The following is a 16,088-nucleotide window of genomic DNA, read 5'->3' as shown; positions in this document are numbered from 1 at the left end:
TGGAAAAAAAGTATTTTTCTGAATAAAATGATCTCTTATAAATGATCTCTTGGGGTACCCATGAGAGTTATGTGACAATGAACTATGTAATGTCAGAATCACTGTGATGTTATTCCCTTATTTTCAGGTATCTTCTTCAAGTATGGAATTTGTATGGAAACGATGGTGGTATCTTCAGCTGGGCTGTATGTTATTAGTGAATTTGGTTTATGCCAATCTAGAGTATCAAAAAGAAACCCCTCCAAGCCTGCGTGAGATTGACCATCAGTGCTGGGAGGTATCGTCCCATGGGCTGGTGGAAATGAAGAAACTCAAGGTAGCAGATACAGTCATTGCTCTCTGGGACTTCATGATGTTCCTAAAGGAATCCCCTAAGCCCAAGCACAATGATCTCTTCAATGATTTAGCCCAGAACTTCTGGGATATGTATGTAGACTGTGTGCTCTCAAGATCCCATGGAATGGGCAGAAGACAATTAACATCTCCCAAATATTCTTCCACGTACTCACACAGAACTTTAGGAGGTAACTATAGCTATAGGATATGGTACTAATATTAAACTGAACCAATGCTCCATCCTCACCCTTCATTGCTTAGACAGCTCAATATACTAATTTCTAATTTTCTGTCTTTACTTGTCAAAAGAGTTTGCATCTTTCAATGGTAGCTACTTTCACAATACACGAGATACTGGTAGTTAAGAGTATCACATCTCTATCTTTAACAAAGTGTAAAAAACACTGGGTATGCATGTGGAAGTGTGTGGAAATGGATGCTGCATTCTCTGATTATCACTGTGTGCATATAAATGAGAATACATGGATAAGTAATTACAATACTGAAAGTTTCCTGGTATTAGGAGCTCAGTCTCAGCTTTGGGAAATCATTGTTCTGCAGAAGGGAAGCTCAAATCCCTGACAGTCTGAGCCCTATTTTTCCCAGTAAAACGACTGACATATAATGTGATGTCATGGTCACAGTGATCACTAAACAGTGACAGGTTCTGGTCATCATGATCGGGTTTGAGTCTGAACTGAGATCATGTAGGTGACTTTACATCTTACTAATCACTCCTAGATCTGTTGACCTCATTCCTCCTCAGCAACAGGCTTTTTTCTGATGTACCCTGTCAGATGATTCAGGTTCTTGGAATGAACATGAAGAACATTTAATCATAGCATTTCTAATATATTGCTTGGACAATAACTACCTGTCTTTCATAATCTTGCAGGGTCTGCTTTCACCAATCCACTTTAGGCCAAAAGGGGAGAAAATGAAGACACTTAAACAAGGCAACATCAAATTGAAGGAGCACAAAATGACAATGTGTATTGTAGATGTTTGGACAAATCCTTTGGCATGGTTCAACCCTTTTTTTTTCTCTTTTATTTTTGTATAAAGTACTTAATCACTCCTAAACTGATAAGTACATGAACCCCCACACTGTCCCTTTTGCTTTCCTGTCTTGCAGTCTACTAGCTTGCCTTTTCCTCCCTCCATGTGTGAATGTGTTCTGAGTCAACACATTTGTTTTCCCACATAAACTTTAAAGTCTGGATGTGTCATATTTTTGTAGAGTCATGTATTTTCCAGTAATTCTCTTTTTAAAAGTTAATTTTGATGGAAACCCAAAATATTTTTATACATTATGCAACTGAGAAAATGTGAACAAATTTATTTTACAAATTGTCTTGCACATACAATTAACCTTAAGAACTGAAAAAAAAAAAGAAAAAAGAAGGGAGACATTAAGCTAAAGGGAAGGATTATGCTCATTGTAATAATGTCCTGTGCAGTCTAGACTTTGTATTTTATCATTGCTTAGTCTAAGCTATGGATAAATTAAAGTATTTTTCTAAGCAGCAAGGTCTGAATAGCAGTAGCTTTCTTGCCTATTAATATGTTATTTGATGCTACTAGTATGTGACATGCTTTACACAAGACTGCAAATAAGGTGATGCAGCCCATCCCTGTCATTGCAGCTGAGATGGGACCTGGGCACCAACTGGTTCAAAAGAGGGACAGGCTGATTCAAGTGCTGCTCCCAGTGTAAACCATTGAGCATGGATAAAATAATTCAAGGAGGTTAACTGCCTCCTAAATCCAATTCTTCTGAGTATAAAAAACCCTGAGAAATGCTGACTGTTCTCTGCTTTACTCCTTGGGCAATGCAGCTTGTTCACTCCCTGTTGTGTTTTAGACTTTTATGAGATTACAGGTGGTTTTAATTATTCTAGGAAATAGTACTCATGCTGTAAAAGCATATAAACCTTCATAAGGAACAAGAAATCCATCTCACATAATGCCTAGCTCATATACAGTTTGTAAAATATCCAACAAGTCTCACAGATTTGTAAATGTTCATTTAGGTAAATACAATATTGAACTGCATCTTCTGAAATATATCTCCTACAGTATTCTGGAGAAGGTACAAAAGTAGTAAGAAATTTTTTTTGATCCATGAACATCACTTTATGGCAGAAATAACATTTTTGAGCAGATGGAGTTATTACACAGCCAAACACAGCAACTTCAGGAATTGATACATTATGATGAGCAGCAGGTTGAGAGCAATTATCTAACCTGCCCCAGCAGTATCCAGTTGATAAAGCTGTGTACTGCATTGCATTTACAACAGAAGCTTTAACTGGCATAAACAATATTAAAAAATGCCCCTTGTTCACCTACATGGATCACCTACAGAAGTGTTAAAGTATAATAACATTTAAAGGGAATGTTTCCTCTATTAGTGGTCTTTTAATTGAATGCCAGAGCAAGGTATCCTATGCAGTTTTAAAAGCTTTATCTTTCTTCAGGCACTAAGTCTGTTTTAGTTAGTTTTCTGTAAGACACAAAAGTGCTTAGCATCCACCATAATTGTTTCCAGAATGTTTGAACAATCAATTGCTATGGTGACCCTGTGCTGTCTGCCAAAGGGGCAGGTGATTATGAGCCCCAGGTCACAGCAGCAGTGAAACAAATTCCAGGTGGACATGCTATGTGTACATCTATGAGAGCTGTGGGAAGCCACAGCTGACTGCTCCTGGCATGTCAGCATGAGGGATTAACAGTGAATGGGATTATCTTTTTTTCCCCCACTACCCCCTCTTTTTGCAGCCCTAGGTTACAAGCAGGGACAGCAAGCCCAGCTTCATGGGTGTTGAATGTTCCCCCCTGCAACAGCCAAACTATAGTTCATGGCTGTCTGACAAAATCAAATGCTGTTTGTGCTGTGTGCTGCTTTATGAAGGATAAATATAACTATTTGGGGAAATTCTGTCCCCTTCATTCTCCAGTCATTATTAATTAACATTAATGCTTAATTACCAAGAGCATTTGCAGCTGCTCATTTACAGTCAGGGTGTCTGTAGCAGAAACAATACAGTTGTGGGAGAATGCCATGGGGCTCACTTTGTGACTGATATAAAGTTTTTGCAAAAACAAAGCTGATTACTGGTTCTTTATCCATACCTTGGCTACAGTGTATTGTTGTAGTTTTTGCTCAGAAATTGGAAGGACTTACATGTCCTCTACGTTTTTTTTAATGGGCTTTTGCCTTGCTGCCCATTGTAATGAGTCACCTACACATTCACATATGTGTATGTAAAAAAGCAAGTAAAAACCCCTCCAAACATCACAGTCTTTGGTCTCCTAGTAAAATATGTATCATTTGGTTTTAATTGTAAAAAGACAATAGACCACACATTCTCTAAACCAGTAATAAAGCAGCAAGGCTGCTGCAGAGATGTCAGAGAAATATAAACATAAACTGAGCAAGACTATTTGACACAGGACTTGAGTTAGAGAATCTTTATATACCTTGGCTAACCTTTCTTGTAGGCAGGCAAGAAATACAAATAGGCTAGTTTAATAAAGCTAACTTTATACAGATAGTCTTGGGAAAATGTAATAACTAATTAGACTATAGTTAAAAATTATAAGTCAGCAAAGGGTCACCATAAAAAGTTTAATTAAATTAGCACAACTCAATTCAATTTCTCTAAGTATTAGATAACTTTTCTACTGTACAATGTGATGACTTTCTTACTCAACAAGGGTGTAACAGACCTGCCCATAAAAAAATCCTTCTGATTTTTGGAAAATGCATATATAGAGATTTTTCTAAACTTCAAATATCACTTTTCATATGTATGTTTTATTTTATGTTATTACTTTCTTACAGTTCTTCTTTTTATAGAATTTAGGTAGTCCATTTTGAAACAAAATTCTTTGCCTTTATTTTAATGCCACTATTTCTATGTTTGTCTTGTTGTGTGAGAAACATTTTGAAGATACACACACCCTATCCCATCCCTCTTTCACGAAGTAAAAAAAAGTGAGTTGGAGTATGTTTAGCTCAAATTTATTTCCTTTTTTTCAAGCTGGCAGTTAAAAAAACAAAAGTTTGTGCTTTTCTCAAGATATTGGTGACAGGCAAAAAAGACAAACTAAGTGCCAGTTTGTATGTCACAGCATAAAAGCTTGCAATGTCACAGAAATTTATGCCACAGCACTGGACAGCAACTGGTTTTAAAATTAAGAGCCTCAGGGAGTCTTGTGCTATTGTATAACAGTGAATTGTGGCATTGACCAAATTAAAAAAGAAAATAGCTCAGAAATTGAGTCATCTACACAAAGGTCTGCTGCTCACCAGTTCGTGCAGGCATTTTAGAGGTGCAAAGGTGAAAGAAGATGAATTCTTTCTGGAGACAATGGGGATCAGAGCCCAACAATTATTAGATTAGTAAGATCAGTTAAAGAGTTGTGAGCAACCCAAACGGAGAAGGACATTCCAGAAGGCCTCTCCAACAGGCTGGGAGAAACTGCTGGCACAAACAAGCTCCTTAGTGAGTATTTAGATGAAAACTTGGATGTCAGAAGTCCTGATGCTAAAAGTGGCAATTCAAGAAACAAAATGGGCTTGGACAAAAACTGTGTGGGTATGGTATTCAGGAAAATGAAGAATCAAATGTGTTTATGTGAAGATTTATCACCCTGCTCAATGAGATGCTTAAACTGCAATGTATGGAATGTGTCAGGAAGAGATGGAAATTAAAACAGTGGACCTGTTGACAGTGGATATTAGCACACAAAGTCACTAAACTAACATACCTTTGTACCATACTGTATAGGGGGCTTTATTAATAAAGCATCCCTATCTTATATAATTAAGGGAAGATATAATTTTACTCTTTTGATGTTCTAAGCAATTTTTCAAGTCATTAAAAATAGATTTTATCTTGTATCTACACATAGGTAACTACATATTAATATACCACTCTTTGGAACAGCATCTATTCTACAGGTACCGATTTTTTCTTGACTGAGTCCAATGTTTTATCTCTTTTGGTTGTTTCTGAAGGCTCTACAAACAGAGGACTTTCTACGAGCATGGTCTGTATTAGCCAGTTGCCCTTCCACAGTTACACAGCGACCAGGTGCAACCTGAAATACAAAATAAATACATTGCTTAACTCTCATGCTAGCATTTAAAATGAGAGGAGAGTTAAATCATGAACTGCCTTTTGAAAATATTGTTCAGTTGGTGGAGATGCCCTCAGGTTCCTGAGGGCCACTAAAACTATCCTTTATACTAAATTCACAGTTTGTTTCCATCAATACAAGAGAAAGGAGAGAGTGTTTCTTCAGTGGGTGCTTTTACATGCTCTGCCTTTCTGCCTTCGAGTCTGATTTATGAATTGCAAAAAAGAAAATCAAGCTTTTATCCAATAGAAGTTTGCTGTACAATGTTATTTGGATTCATATAGGATGTCAGCCACAGTCTGTGATCTCAGAATTCCACTATAAATTATTACTTATTACTCCAAATAAGGGAAAAAAAAAAAAAGAACAGGCCCTCTTTCTCCCAAAATGCAATTGCATAGAACTACTTCTCCAGGAAATCTCCAAGATTGAAAGACACATACCCTTTCCAGATTTATTACTACTCTTTATATTGAATAGGTTGGGGGTCTTTTAATAAGTATCCTTGAGTAACAGCTCTGTCTTCTAATCATGACCTACTGAAAAAAAATACAACTCCTTGCATGCATGTAGCTCACATGTTTGATTAGTTGACCTTGACTGGTTTGCAATAGTCAGCTTAATCTTCATCTCTCCCTGCTGAGGGTGTTAGGCAGATTGTTGCATTAAAAAATTTTCCACCCATGTCTGTCATTTGTAATTCCCCTAAGCAAAATACCTGAGGCATGTTATATGATGTTGCCGATACATTTGTTTTCTCAATACACCTATTCTGCAAAATGGACTAATCTTCTCCTTGTTTTTATCTACAGTTATTGAAATATTGATTGTAGAACCATGAAGGTATTTTCTTGTTAATTGCTCTCCCTCTAAGATATGAACATTCAGAGCTTGAGGTTCAAGCCTTTAAAATAAAATATGACAATATATTTCTCTCCACTAACAAATTCCAGATTACTCATGCTTATATCAAAATTTTTCAGATACTTTCTGCAAAATATTGCTGTTTAACAGTCTCACTATTGTTTATGCAAGTACCTAAATAATTGTTCCAGTCCACTTCATCTTGCATTCCCAGATGTGTCCTTCCATATCTTTCTGAAGTTTAAGATACTGTGGGAAAAATCCTAGTCCAGCACTCAGACAATCCCCTTGCTTCCTATTAGGTTCCTTGCTTTTCCATCACATCAAACATGAACGTCCTCTTTTCTTTTTCAATTTGTAGCCACATTATTATTCATGCCAGAGAGCCCAAAATAGGCTCAAGTCTCCTAAAAGTCTCTTACCTTCATACAAGTTTGAAAACAGCACCTCAAATTTTTTTTTTTCATTTTTCCTCACATGTAAGAGTAACTTATAAGCAACAAAGAAACTATTCCCCTTAAATCCTCCTTAGCTGTGATGCTTACATGGAAATAATACAGTTAGCTCAAAAACAGTTTATTGGCTAGACTGAGGATTCCCCCATGTTTTGTCAAAACTCAACATCTAAATATGCTGTTAGGTGTGAATTAGATCTTAACAAAGGCTTTTTATTTTCTCACACTTCAATTAACTGATAGAAATGAGAACAAAATGGTTTCTGCAGATGCAACAAGTGGTGTATCTGCAGGCAGTCAGGGACATGGCACTGATAAAGGACACCTCAATGGATGTATCAAAGGTTGCACAGATGTACTCAACAATGAAAGGTGGAGGTCTTGACCTCAGCAAGGTTATCATGAATGGCTGTGTCACGACAGGTACATGTCACATAGCAGAGGGCCCATCTTGCCCACACTTTTTCAGAGTAATCTGCCGATCTGAATCTCATCTGGCCAAGTGCTTGTCTAAGGCTATGTCAGAATGGGAAGTGGTGATTTGCAGAAGATACAGGTTCTTTCTTATGTACTTGGAGCTTGTCAACATAAACATTATTAAAGAAAGTGTAAACAGCAGCATGTATACAGCCACTTACCTATTTGTGAAAATAAAACAGTGTTATTAAGGATTACTTACTGTTGTATGGAGTTTTGGAATATCAGTAGAATGTTCTGGTCCATTGTGAAGCTTTGTCTTAGATCTGGAAGCCTCTATTAATGTTTTCTGACGCATTTTTGCTTTCTAAAGATAGTCAGAAAAAAGGCAAAATTGTTTTAATCTACATTAATTGTGTCATTTGCACTCATGTGAAAATATACAAACAATGTGAAAAAATAAATCCGGTTATAATTCTATTTGCCTTTAATTGTAAGTACCCTCCCCCTGATTTTTGACTCTTTTTTGTACTGAACACCCAAAGCCAGAATAAATGGCCGTGGCACTGCAAGGGTAGGAAGGGAATCCCTGCTTGCTGTTGGGGCTGTGCTCTGTGCAATGCAGCCCTTGGTGCTGTGAGCCTTCATGGCCACAAGAGCACACTGCTGCCTCAGCTGTCACCCCACACAGGCCACACAGCCGCCTCTCCAGGCAGACCCAGCTCTACTGAGGCATCTCAACACAATCTCCATACATCCCAGGTGAATGACTTCACATTTTCATTTCCTGAAATTCAGGAGCTTTTGATCAGCCCATCCATCCAGCTTCTGAATAGCAACCCTATCTCCCAGCATATGGATTGCTTCCTCCAGTTCAGTGTCACAGATCTGCAGAATCACAGAATGATTTGGGTTGGAAAGGACCTTAAAGTTTATCTAGTTCCAACTCCCATGCCATGGCCAGGGACACCAGACTAGGTTGCTCAGAGCCCCATCCAACCTGGCCTTAAACAGTTCCTGGGATGAGGCATTCACACACTGAGCTTGATGAGGATGGATAGTGATTCAATATCCAAGTCACTAATGAAAATGTTAAATCAACACTATATTATCAACACTATAATTAACTCAGAGGACTATCACTCAAAACTGACCACTAGTTAAACTTCAATCTGATCATGGTCCTTTAGAGCCCATCAATCCAGCCAGTTTTTCCCACAGCTTGCAGTTGACCTGTATGTAATCTACTCCATGTATTCCCATTTTGACTACAAATGCTACACAGGACCATGCTGAAAACCTTGCTAAAGCCAAGGGAATAAGCATCCCCTTCCTCTTTTTCCAGAACAAATAATTTTATCACAGAAGGCAACTGTGTTGGCAAGGCATGATTTGCCCTTAGTAAATTCATGACAGTCTATAACAATCTCCTTCCTCCCCATGTGCCTAAAACTGCATCTCAGTTTAACTCAGATAAAACTAATGAGTCTGTAGTTCTTCTGTCCCTTTTTAATTTCTAATTCTAGCATACATCTTTCCACAGGCCAAGAAGATGCTTGCATAGAAAGAAAATTGTTCTCCTTTTCAAGTCCTTTGGGAAATGAAGAAAAATTAAATTTTTCTGCCAAAGCTTTTCTTTCAAGTCTGATTTCATTCATTTTCCAACTTAGTCTGGTTGCCAAACCAGTCCCCTAATATTTTTATGTTGTTTTGGGAAAGTGACAATATTGCTAGAAGAAACTCCTTTCATCATAAAATATTTCCCATCTTGAAAGATGTGTGCTGTACTAAAAAAAGAGAATGAAGAATTAGAAAAAATAAAGTAAGAACAGACTCATAGTCTCAGCAGTTTTAGAAGAAATACACATATATACACCCACTCCCCAACTGCAAGTGACAATGCTGATCCCCAATTTGTGGTTGTAGTCAGAAGAATCAAAGATTGTATAACTTTTCCAATACATCTTATGGTTACTTCTTCTATGTCTGTGTGAATATAAAATTTACTATCACTTCTACTTGAACATCCTTACAATTCATTAAGAAATGTGTTTGGAACTTCACAATTATTATAACAACATCATGATTGTAAATTTTTTGCTCCATCAGGTTTAGGTTTCTTACCTTCAATGCCTCATAGTTCGATGTCCGAGCCAAGAAATTTTCCCAAGATTTATTTATCATTTCTCTCTGTATTTGACTAGCTTGGATCTGTAATAGAAATGAGATTTACAGCATGCAACACGATGCTGGTATCAAATCTCTTCTAATTTCATTGCTTGTGCCATCTGAAAAGAACATTCAGCTCCGCCCCTTTGGCTACTTTAGCTCATCCCTCTCACCTGAGACTGGACAATAATGTAGTAAAGTACCTGCCCTTTAAAAACTGCATTTATGCACTGCCCTTATAAACAAAGAGGTTTTTGTGCAAACTAATTTTCCTCTTTTCCAACATGTATGTTGGATGAGGCCCAGCTCTTTGAGGAGTGCTTTCTGTATATTCTTACTCTCAAATGCTGAGTAAAAGTGATAGAATCAGTTCAGGTGACAAAAGTGCTGTCATCATAATGCAGGACAATCCCTCAAAAACACTAGCATGAGATTTCAGACAACTGGGCCAAACGATCTTATTTCTCAGAAAGCAGGAGAGGGTGAGACGACAGATGAGCAAAACCACGAAATATCTGCCTTATAACCAAAGCTGGAAAATATCTATACCTTCTCATTCTCAGCATGCTGGGAAGCACAAAGCCCTACTTTCTGAAGTAATAAAGGCCTGTGAATATTCAGCAAGGGAGCTTATAACAGGGACTTGTATTTCATTTTAAGAAGCAGGTGCAGTTGTAATAAGTACTTTGTACTGTCATCTGCTACAGATGAACACGAGTGCAACTCTATGGTAAAATAATGATCATTTCTCATTACTCCATTGCTGATGCATCACTGATGATACTACTTCCTTTTTTCATGTTACTCTCTAAATACTGTGGAATTTATAGAAGCTGGGAGGACTGAGGTTAACCTAATTTAATTTAAAGGTAAAATTTGGCTGCTGCAACAGATTTAAACTTTTCAAGCAGTGCTCAGGAACAGGATTCTCAACATTATATAATAAGAAAATCTGCATAAGAATGGGAAAAAAAAGCTTAGGTGGGTTTTCCTTATTTAAATACTCCTTTGTCTTACTTCCTTGTAAATTTTTTTCTCTTCCTTGATTTCCTGGTCGTGTTGTCTTCCAAGCGCTTCAGTCTGCAGACCAAGAACCATTCTTCCAGTATTTTCTGTCACCTCTAAAATAAGCTTCAAGGTGCTCTCATCTGATGTAACAGGCCTGAATTCTTCTTTTATTTCTGCAGATATTTCACTCCAAACCTCTCCAACCTGTGTGTGAAACATACACCATATTCAGTTTTTATCACATTCTTCAGTTCCAATTATTCAAAATAAAACAGAGCAACCATATCTCTCCTTATTTTTGTTTGACTTCTTAAAGTTTTTATGCAAGGTTAGACTACGCTACTACTATGCCAGTAGTAGTGGCATAGTATAAGCCTCCTTAAGCCTTCCCAAGACCAAACTTGATTCAAAGAGGGGCAACAAGAATGCTGATAACTACAGAAATTCTGAAGGAATAGCTTCAAGATACCAATTTACAAGAGCAAAGTGTTGAGTCCTGTTGTTGTTCTATTTTTCTAGAGTCCCATACTGCTGTTGTTATCAGATTTCTAAAGTCCATACCTCCCTCAGTGTATTCTCATGGCTGCAGATCTTCACAGCACAGACTCCTTCTTCTGCATGTTGTTCTCTCTCAGCTCAGGGCTCCTCCAAGGCTCTCCCTGACTGGCTAACCCGCCCCCTTTTATCCCAGTTATCTTCATTGGTCACAGCTGCAGCCCATCAAGGACAACTGGGACCTCCTGGGGCAAAGTCTCTATACAGATATTCAAGTACAATACATTTCCTCTACTATAGAGTCCTACTTCCTGCTTCTTAAAATCCTAAATTGCAGACATTATTAGAGCAAACTGCAACACAAACTATCAACAGAAGCTGGAATTATCAACCAAAGACTGTCTTGCTATTTCCTGAGCACTGCAAGCTCTCACAGACTTTGTTCCTAAGTATAAATTTATCATAAACTAAAGCATTGTTTGAGCAAGACAGCTCTCCAGTTCTCACAAAGCTTGTTACCCTGTGCCCTATAGGCACACCATTCTTAACTTTACACTGGATGGATGGATGGATGGATGGATGGATGGGCACTGCACATGGGGACAAAACAAAGTACAGAGAAAACTTTACAAAAATGTGGGTTTAATGCCATTTTTAATAGTGTCCCCTTAAACTGACCTTACTGTGCAAGGACACAAGGACACAGTCCTACTGTCCAGTCCTTCCCCAGTTTCTTACTCCTAGCACATTCCTGTCTTGATCTGGCAAACAGTTAAAACTATTTTTTTTCCGAGTTATTTTAAAGTAGCATTAGTTTCTAGTCTTATTTGCTGCATGGTCACAAACATTTGTAGCAATATGAAGCAAGAAGATGGGGATTGATGCAATGCTGCAGGTGGGATTGTTTCTTTTGCTGTTGAATACTGGCTTTCAACATGTGAAATTAGAGGTGACTTGTGACATAGGGGACAGCTTTTGAAGGGTTATTTGTTTGTTGTGTCCTGAGATATACTTGCTATTTTTCGGAATGCAGGTACAATAGTATTATTTGCTTGAACTATACTCACTTTAAAGTCAATATAATGTTGTATAATAGCAAGCGTAACAACGTCCTTAGCAGATAAGCCAGGTAAATTTTCAAAACCTAAAAGAATATTAATCACATCAGTATGATGAATTGATCTTAAAATATAATATTCTAAAAATCTTATTTGTCATATAAACACATGCAAAATCTTCATCATACATACACCAGTCAGTCACTTTTGATCCTGAGCATTTTTTGCTGATAAAAACCCCGTTTCTCTATAATACACTCTCTCTGTACTAAAATCTTTACTTATGAATGGCTCTGTCAGCCTTCCAATCATTTGGATGTTACACTTTTGTGGTAAGGGTTTGATTTCTATTAAAGCAGACAAACAGGTGAGTCTACTGATCACAGGTTCTAGAGCAGCAGTTCAGCACATAAAGAGTTTGCTTTAACTGTGAAGTAGCCAACAGGAAAATTATACTAGTGCTTTGTTCCAAAGCTGTGAAATGAGAGTGTCCCTCCATCTTGTAGATTATTGTCTTCAGCATAATGCCTTGAGCATCATGACTCCATTTTTACAAAATGTTCCCAGTATGTGTAAAAGAATAAGGTAGGGAAGTATGGTTGCTGAGACTATGTTTCCCTTTTTTTGCACACTGAATGATAACAGCACTTAATTAAAAAAATGTAAATATAATCTATCAAATATCAAGTCTTTCTAGACTTCATCATATCATCTGTGTGGTAACTGGGAAAGTAGCATCTGCCTGGAGTATAATTACATCATGTTTTGAAGTTAAGAAATACTGTAAATAAAGACCATTTAGCACCACTGCTTTTCTAGATTACAGGCTGTTATGGAGCAACCCAGGAAGTTGCTGATAAAAGACTATAAAATATGTCCATATGTTATTGTCAAATTTCCTATAATTTCAGTACTTCCCAGGAGACAGTGCAATGTATATAACTAACATGGAGGATATCTGTGAATATAGAAGACAGCTGAAAGAAAATCTTATGCCTTTTTATTTTAGTAAAGAAACCAGCTGTGATCCAACATTCAATATAATTAACGCTACTAAAATTAGTAAGAGCCTGGAGCTCCTACAACAGAGGAGCAAGTAGCTATAGATTATTAGAGAAACTAAGGATGTTTTCAAACCAGCTCATTCTCTAGGTAAAGCAGAGAATGGCAAGCAATCTCAGAACAATTACTGATTACCTTTGAACCTGCAGAGGATGGACATGAAAACAAAAATAAGCCTAAAAAATCCCCTGAAACAAATAATTAGATAATGTTTATGCAGCTAAATGTTAACAGAAAAAAAATTAATATCCAACATGAATTACTGAAAACTAAGACCCAACTTTTCTCTACAGACAAAAAAAAAATCTCATGGATGTGGAAGAATTTATCACTTATCTTTAGTTCAGTCAGTCAAGGTTTTAAGACAAGGGTATAATGAGTATTCAGTGCACAAACAATGAAAAATTAAGAGGGACTACCACACTTTGAAAGAAAATATTAAAATGCAAATTTTTTTAATCTTGCTACTCTGAAAAACTATCTAAAAACACAGAATTTAATTCAGTGAGGACAAATAGAAAATTCTAACTGTAGGAATAGCCACCTGTACAACATTCTAAGTTGAATGAGCAAACAATATCATGCCACCAGGAATACAGCTACTGTTACATTTATGTCTAAATGTTTATTTACAAGATGTGTAGAGTAACATAACTCTATCTGGCTGTGAGGCTTCTGCTGCAGTACTGTGTTCAGCTTTGGTACACTACAGACCAAGAAGAATTTGATTCAATTGAAAGACTACAGAAAAAACCAAAAATAACTAGAGATTATGTTAGAAAATGCAATCAATGAGTAATATCTTTCTCAGTCTAGAGAAATAAATGTAAAAGTGCAAAAAGATATGAAAGAGATATTGTGTGTAGGAAAATAAATTGCAAAGAATTTCAAGCAAATTTTAGGTTTAGTCCTAAGAAAATTCTTCCTGGTGGTAGGGGCAGCAAAGTAGTGGGGAAGTCTTGAAATTCTAAAAAGAGGGACTTAACTAATAACATAATGACCAAGCATCTATCAATTAGAGAGTACTGATGCTGAATCACAATGTTTCCTTCGACTTTGTTTTTTTTTAATAGTAACTTTATTTATAAGTTCAGTTTAATAACAAATATGACACTAACAAGGCAACTCATTTGTCTTACCTAGCTTGCAAAATAATGAATAAATTTTTGCCCGTGCGCTCTCTGAAACTTCCATGATGGAAAAACTGGGACAGCAGGCAGGCACTGGAATGACCTTTTGCTGTTTCTGGAAGCTGGTAATAAGAGGTCTCTTGGTGTCTAATATAAAAACACAAAACCAGAGTAGAAGAATGAAGTATCCTCTAAGTATGTTGCCAAACTTAGAGGAAATCCATCTTTGTGGACAGCATGTAAATAATTTTGATTGTTTGGCCAAGACTTGAGCATAATCTGGGTCAGGAAATTTTAATCAGCATGACTAAAAATTTGTGAGAACAGCACTCACTTCTTTTTACAACATAGAACAAAATAAAATGCCTTTCGTAGAAGAAATTAAGCAGTTTTAACTGTCTAGCATTAGAAAAGCTGGTCATTGTTCTGTTCAATACTTGGTCCATTCCCAGCTGATCTAGAAAATGCCATATAGAGGCCAGAATAAAATGAAAATAAATGAATAACTAAAATGAAATAAAAAATAAATGAAACTGAAGATATTTTATGTTTGGTAAAAAATATAGTGTAAAGTTATAAATGCTGTTATTTACTGTCATCAGAATTCAGACTACAAGAGCAAAGAATGTCATTATTTTACTGGGCTGCTCACAGTTCCACGTGCATCACAAAACTTACCAACAATCTTTCCATATTGATCACGTTGGACTCCCAAATCCATCTCCTCCTGTCTCCATAACTGTACTAGAACGTTAGCTGCTGTCTGATCTCTCTTCCCTCGCCAGATACTCATGTGCAGAACGGTTTTAGGGTTGTCAGAAAATTCAACCAAGGCTCCAAGAATTATATTGGACAGGTTGTTGTCCTTTACCTTTATCAAGGATAAAGTAAAGAAAGTTTTAAACTGTTCAAAACACATTGATGCCTTCTTTCTGAGAAATTGTGTACTATGTAACCAAGTAACTGCAAGCCTTTAATCACTAGTATTTGCACAAAATTAGTGTATAAGCTTGTACATCCTTAAAGTTTCTGTCATTCTACTATGCAAAGTTCCATAAATCAAGGAACATGAGGACAGGATCATATAAGATGCATTCCTGTGTGTACATGGCTCCAGGATCATATGCTGGAGAATACACTGCTACCAAGGTTTATTGTTGTAAGAAACAGAACTCTGAAGGCAGAGGGTGAGCAGTACCTCACATGACACCTTCTGTTTTGTGGCCAGATCTTCTGGCAGCAGCTGAGAGGAGGCAAGGGCTTCAAACTGAGAAAGGGTCAGTTTAGATTAAATATTGAGGCTGATGAGGGACTGGAACAGCTTGCCCAGAGAAGCTGTGTATGCCCCAACCCTGAAGGCTGGATAGGACAGGCTGGAGGTGGCTTTGAGCAACGTGGTCTAGTGGAAGGTGGCCCTGCCCATGGCCAGGGGAGTTGGAGCTGGGTGATGTTTAAGGTCCCTTCCAACCCAGGCCATTCTATGGTTCTGTTATTGTGAGAGTCTGCAGCCTTGCACTGCAAGGACATCAGGGGCTGACAGCACAACCAGTGTGAATGAGGAGTGAATGACCCAAGGAAGGTCCATTTTTATTTCCTAAGAGTGGAGATGTCTGTGCCAGCTCCATGTCTAAGATCCACAGAAGTAGCTATACACACAAGATATATGTACAAGGTAATTTCAAACATAAAATCTGTTAAAGCCATCAAGTGCTCTTACTAACTTCAATATGAAGAACTGAAATGCTTTTCTGAAGAGAGATGTCATCCAAACTGAGAGCAAAGTTTGGGTTTTCTTTTCAAAAATAGTATAATTTTGTTAAATTAAAAACTCCCTCTGTCAAATACGTATTAAAAAAAAAAGATACAGGGAAAACCTATACAATGATTTCTGAGCAGATATCTGGGTATCTCTCAGGCAGTTAAATATACTTGGGGTTTTTTTGTTT

At 37.2% G+C, this 16,088-nt stretch overlaps 2 protein-coding genes across 2 annotated transcripts in view; one reads left to right on the top strand and one right to left on the bottom strand.

The window, feature by feature from the left end:
* CFAP69 (cilia and flagella associated protein 69) overlaps nucleotides 1-16,088 on the bottom strand; it is a 58,838-nt gene that overhangs the window by 21,784 nt on the left and 20,966 nt on the right. Inside the window, 6 exon segments of the mRNA XM_071428966.1 lie at nucleotides 7,483-7,587; nucleotides 9,345-9,431; nucleotides 10,407-10,601; nucleotides 11,960-12,036; nucleotides 14,152-14,289; nucleotides 14,821-15,013. Of these exon segments, the coding sequence (XP_071285067.1) occupies nucleotides 7,483-7,587; nucleotides 9,345-9,431; nucleotides 10,407-10,601; nucleotides 11,960-12,036; nucleotides 14,152-14,289; nucleotides 14,821-15,013 (795 nt within the window).
* FAM237B (family with sequence similarity 237 member B) lies at nucleotides 123-1,366 on the top strand. Its single transcript, XM_071428964.1, has 2 exons — nucleotides 123-524; nucleotides 1,232-1,366. Exons 1-2 carry the CDS (start codon nucleotides 143-145, stop codon nucleotides 1,255-1,257), a joined length of 408 nt encoding a protein of 135 aa, XP_071285065.1. The 5' UTR covers nucleotides 123-142; the 3' UTR covers nucleotides 1,258-1,366.

The sequence above is a fragment of the Agelaius tricolor genome, unplaced genomic scaffold (assembly GCF_023055355.1).
Source record: "Agelaius tricolor isolate 1412-34295 unplaced genomic scaffold, bAgeTri1.0.p SCAF_6, whole genome shotgun sequence".
Taxonomy (NCBI): Eukaryota; Metazoa; Chordata; class Aves; order Passeriformes; family Icteridae; genus Agelaius; species Agelaius tricolor.
This window is presented reverse-complemented; position numbering and strand designations above follow the sequence as displayed.

What these genes read in the sequence shown, in the direction of transcription:
- FAM237B (XM_071428964.1), top strand. Translation starts at nt 143, where the DNA reads ATGGAATTTGTATGGAAACGATGGTGGTATCTTCAGCTGGGCTGTATG. An exon ending in CTCACACAGAACTTTAGGAG is followed by an intron (nt 525 to 1,231) that starts GTAACTATAGCT and finishes ATAATCTTGCAG; the next exon opens with GGTCTGCTTTCACCAATCCA.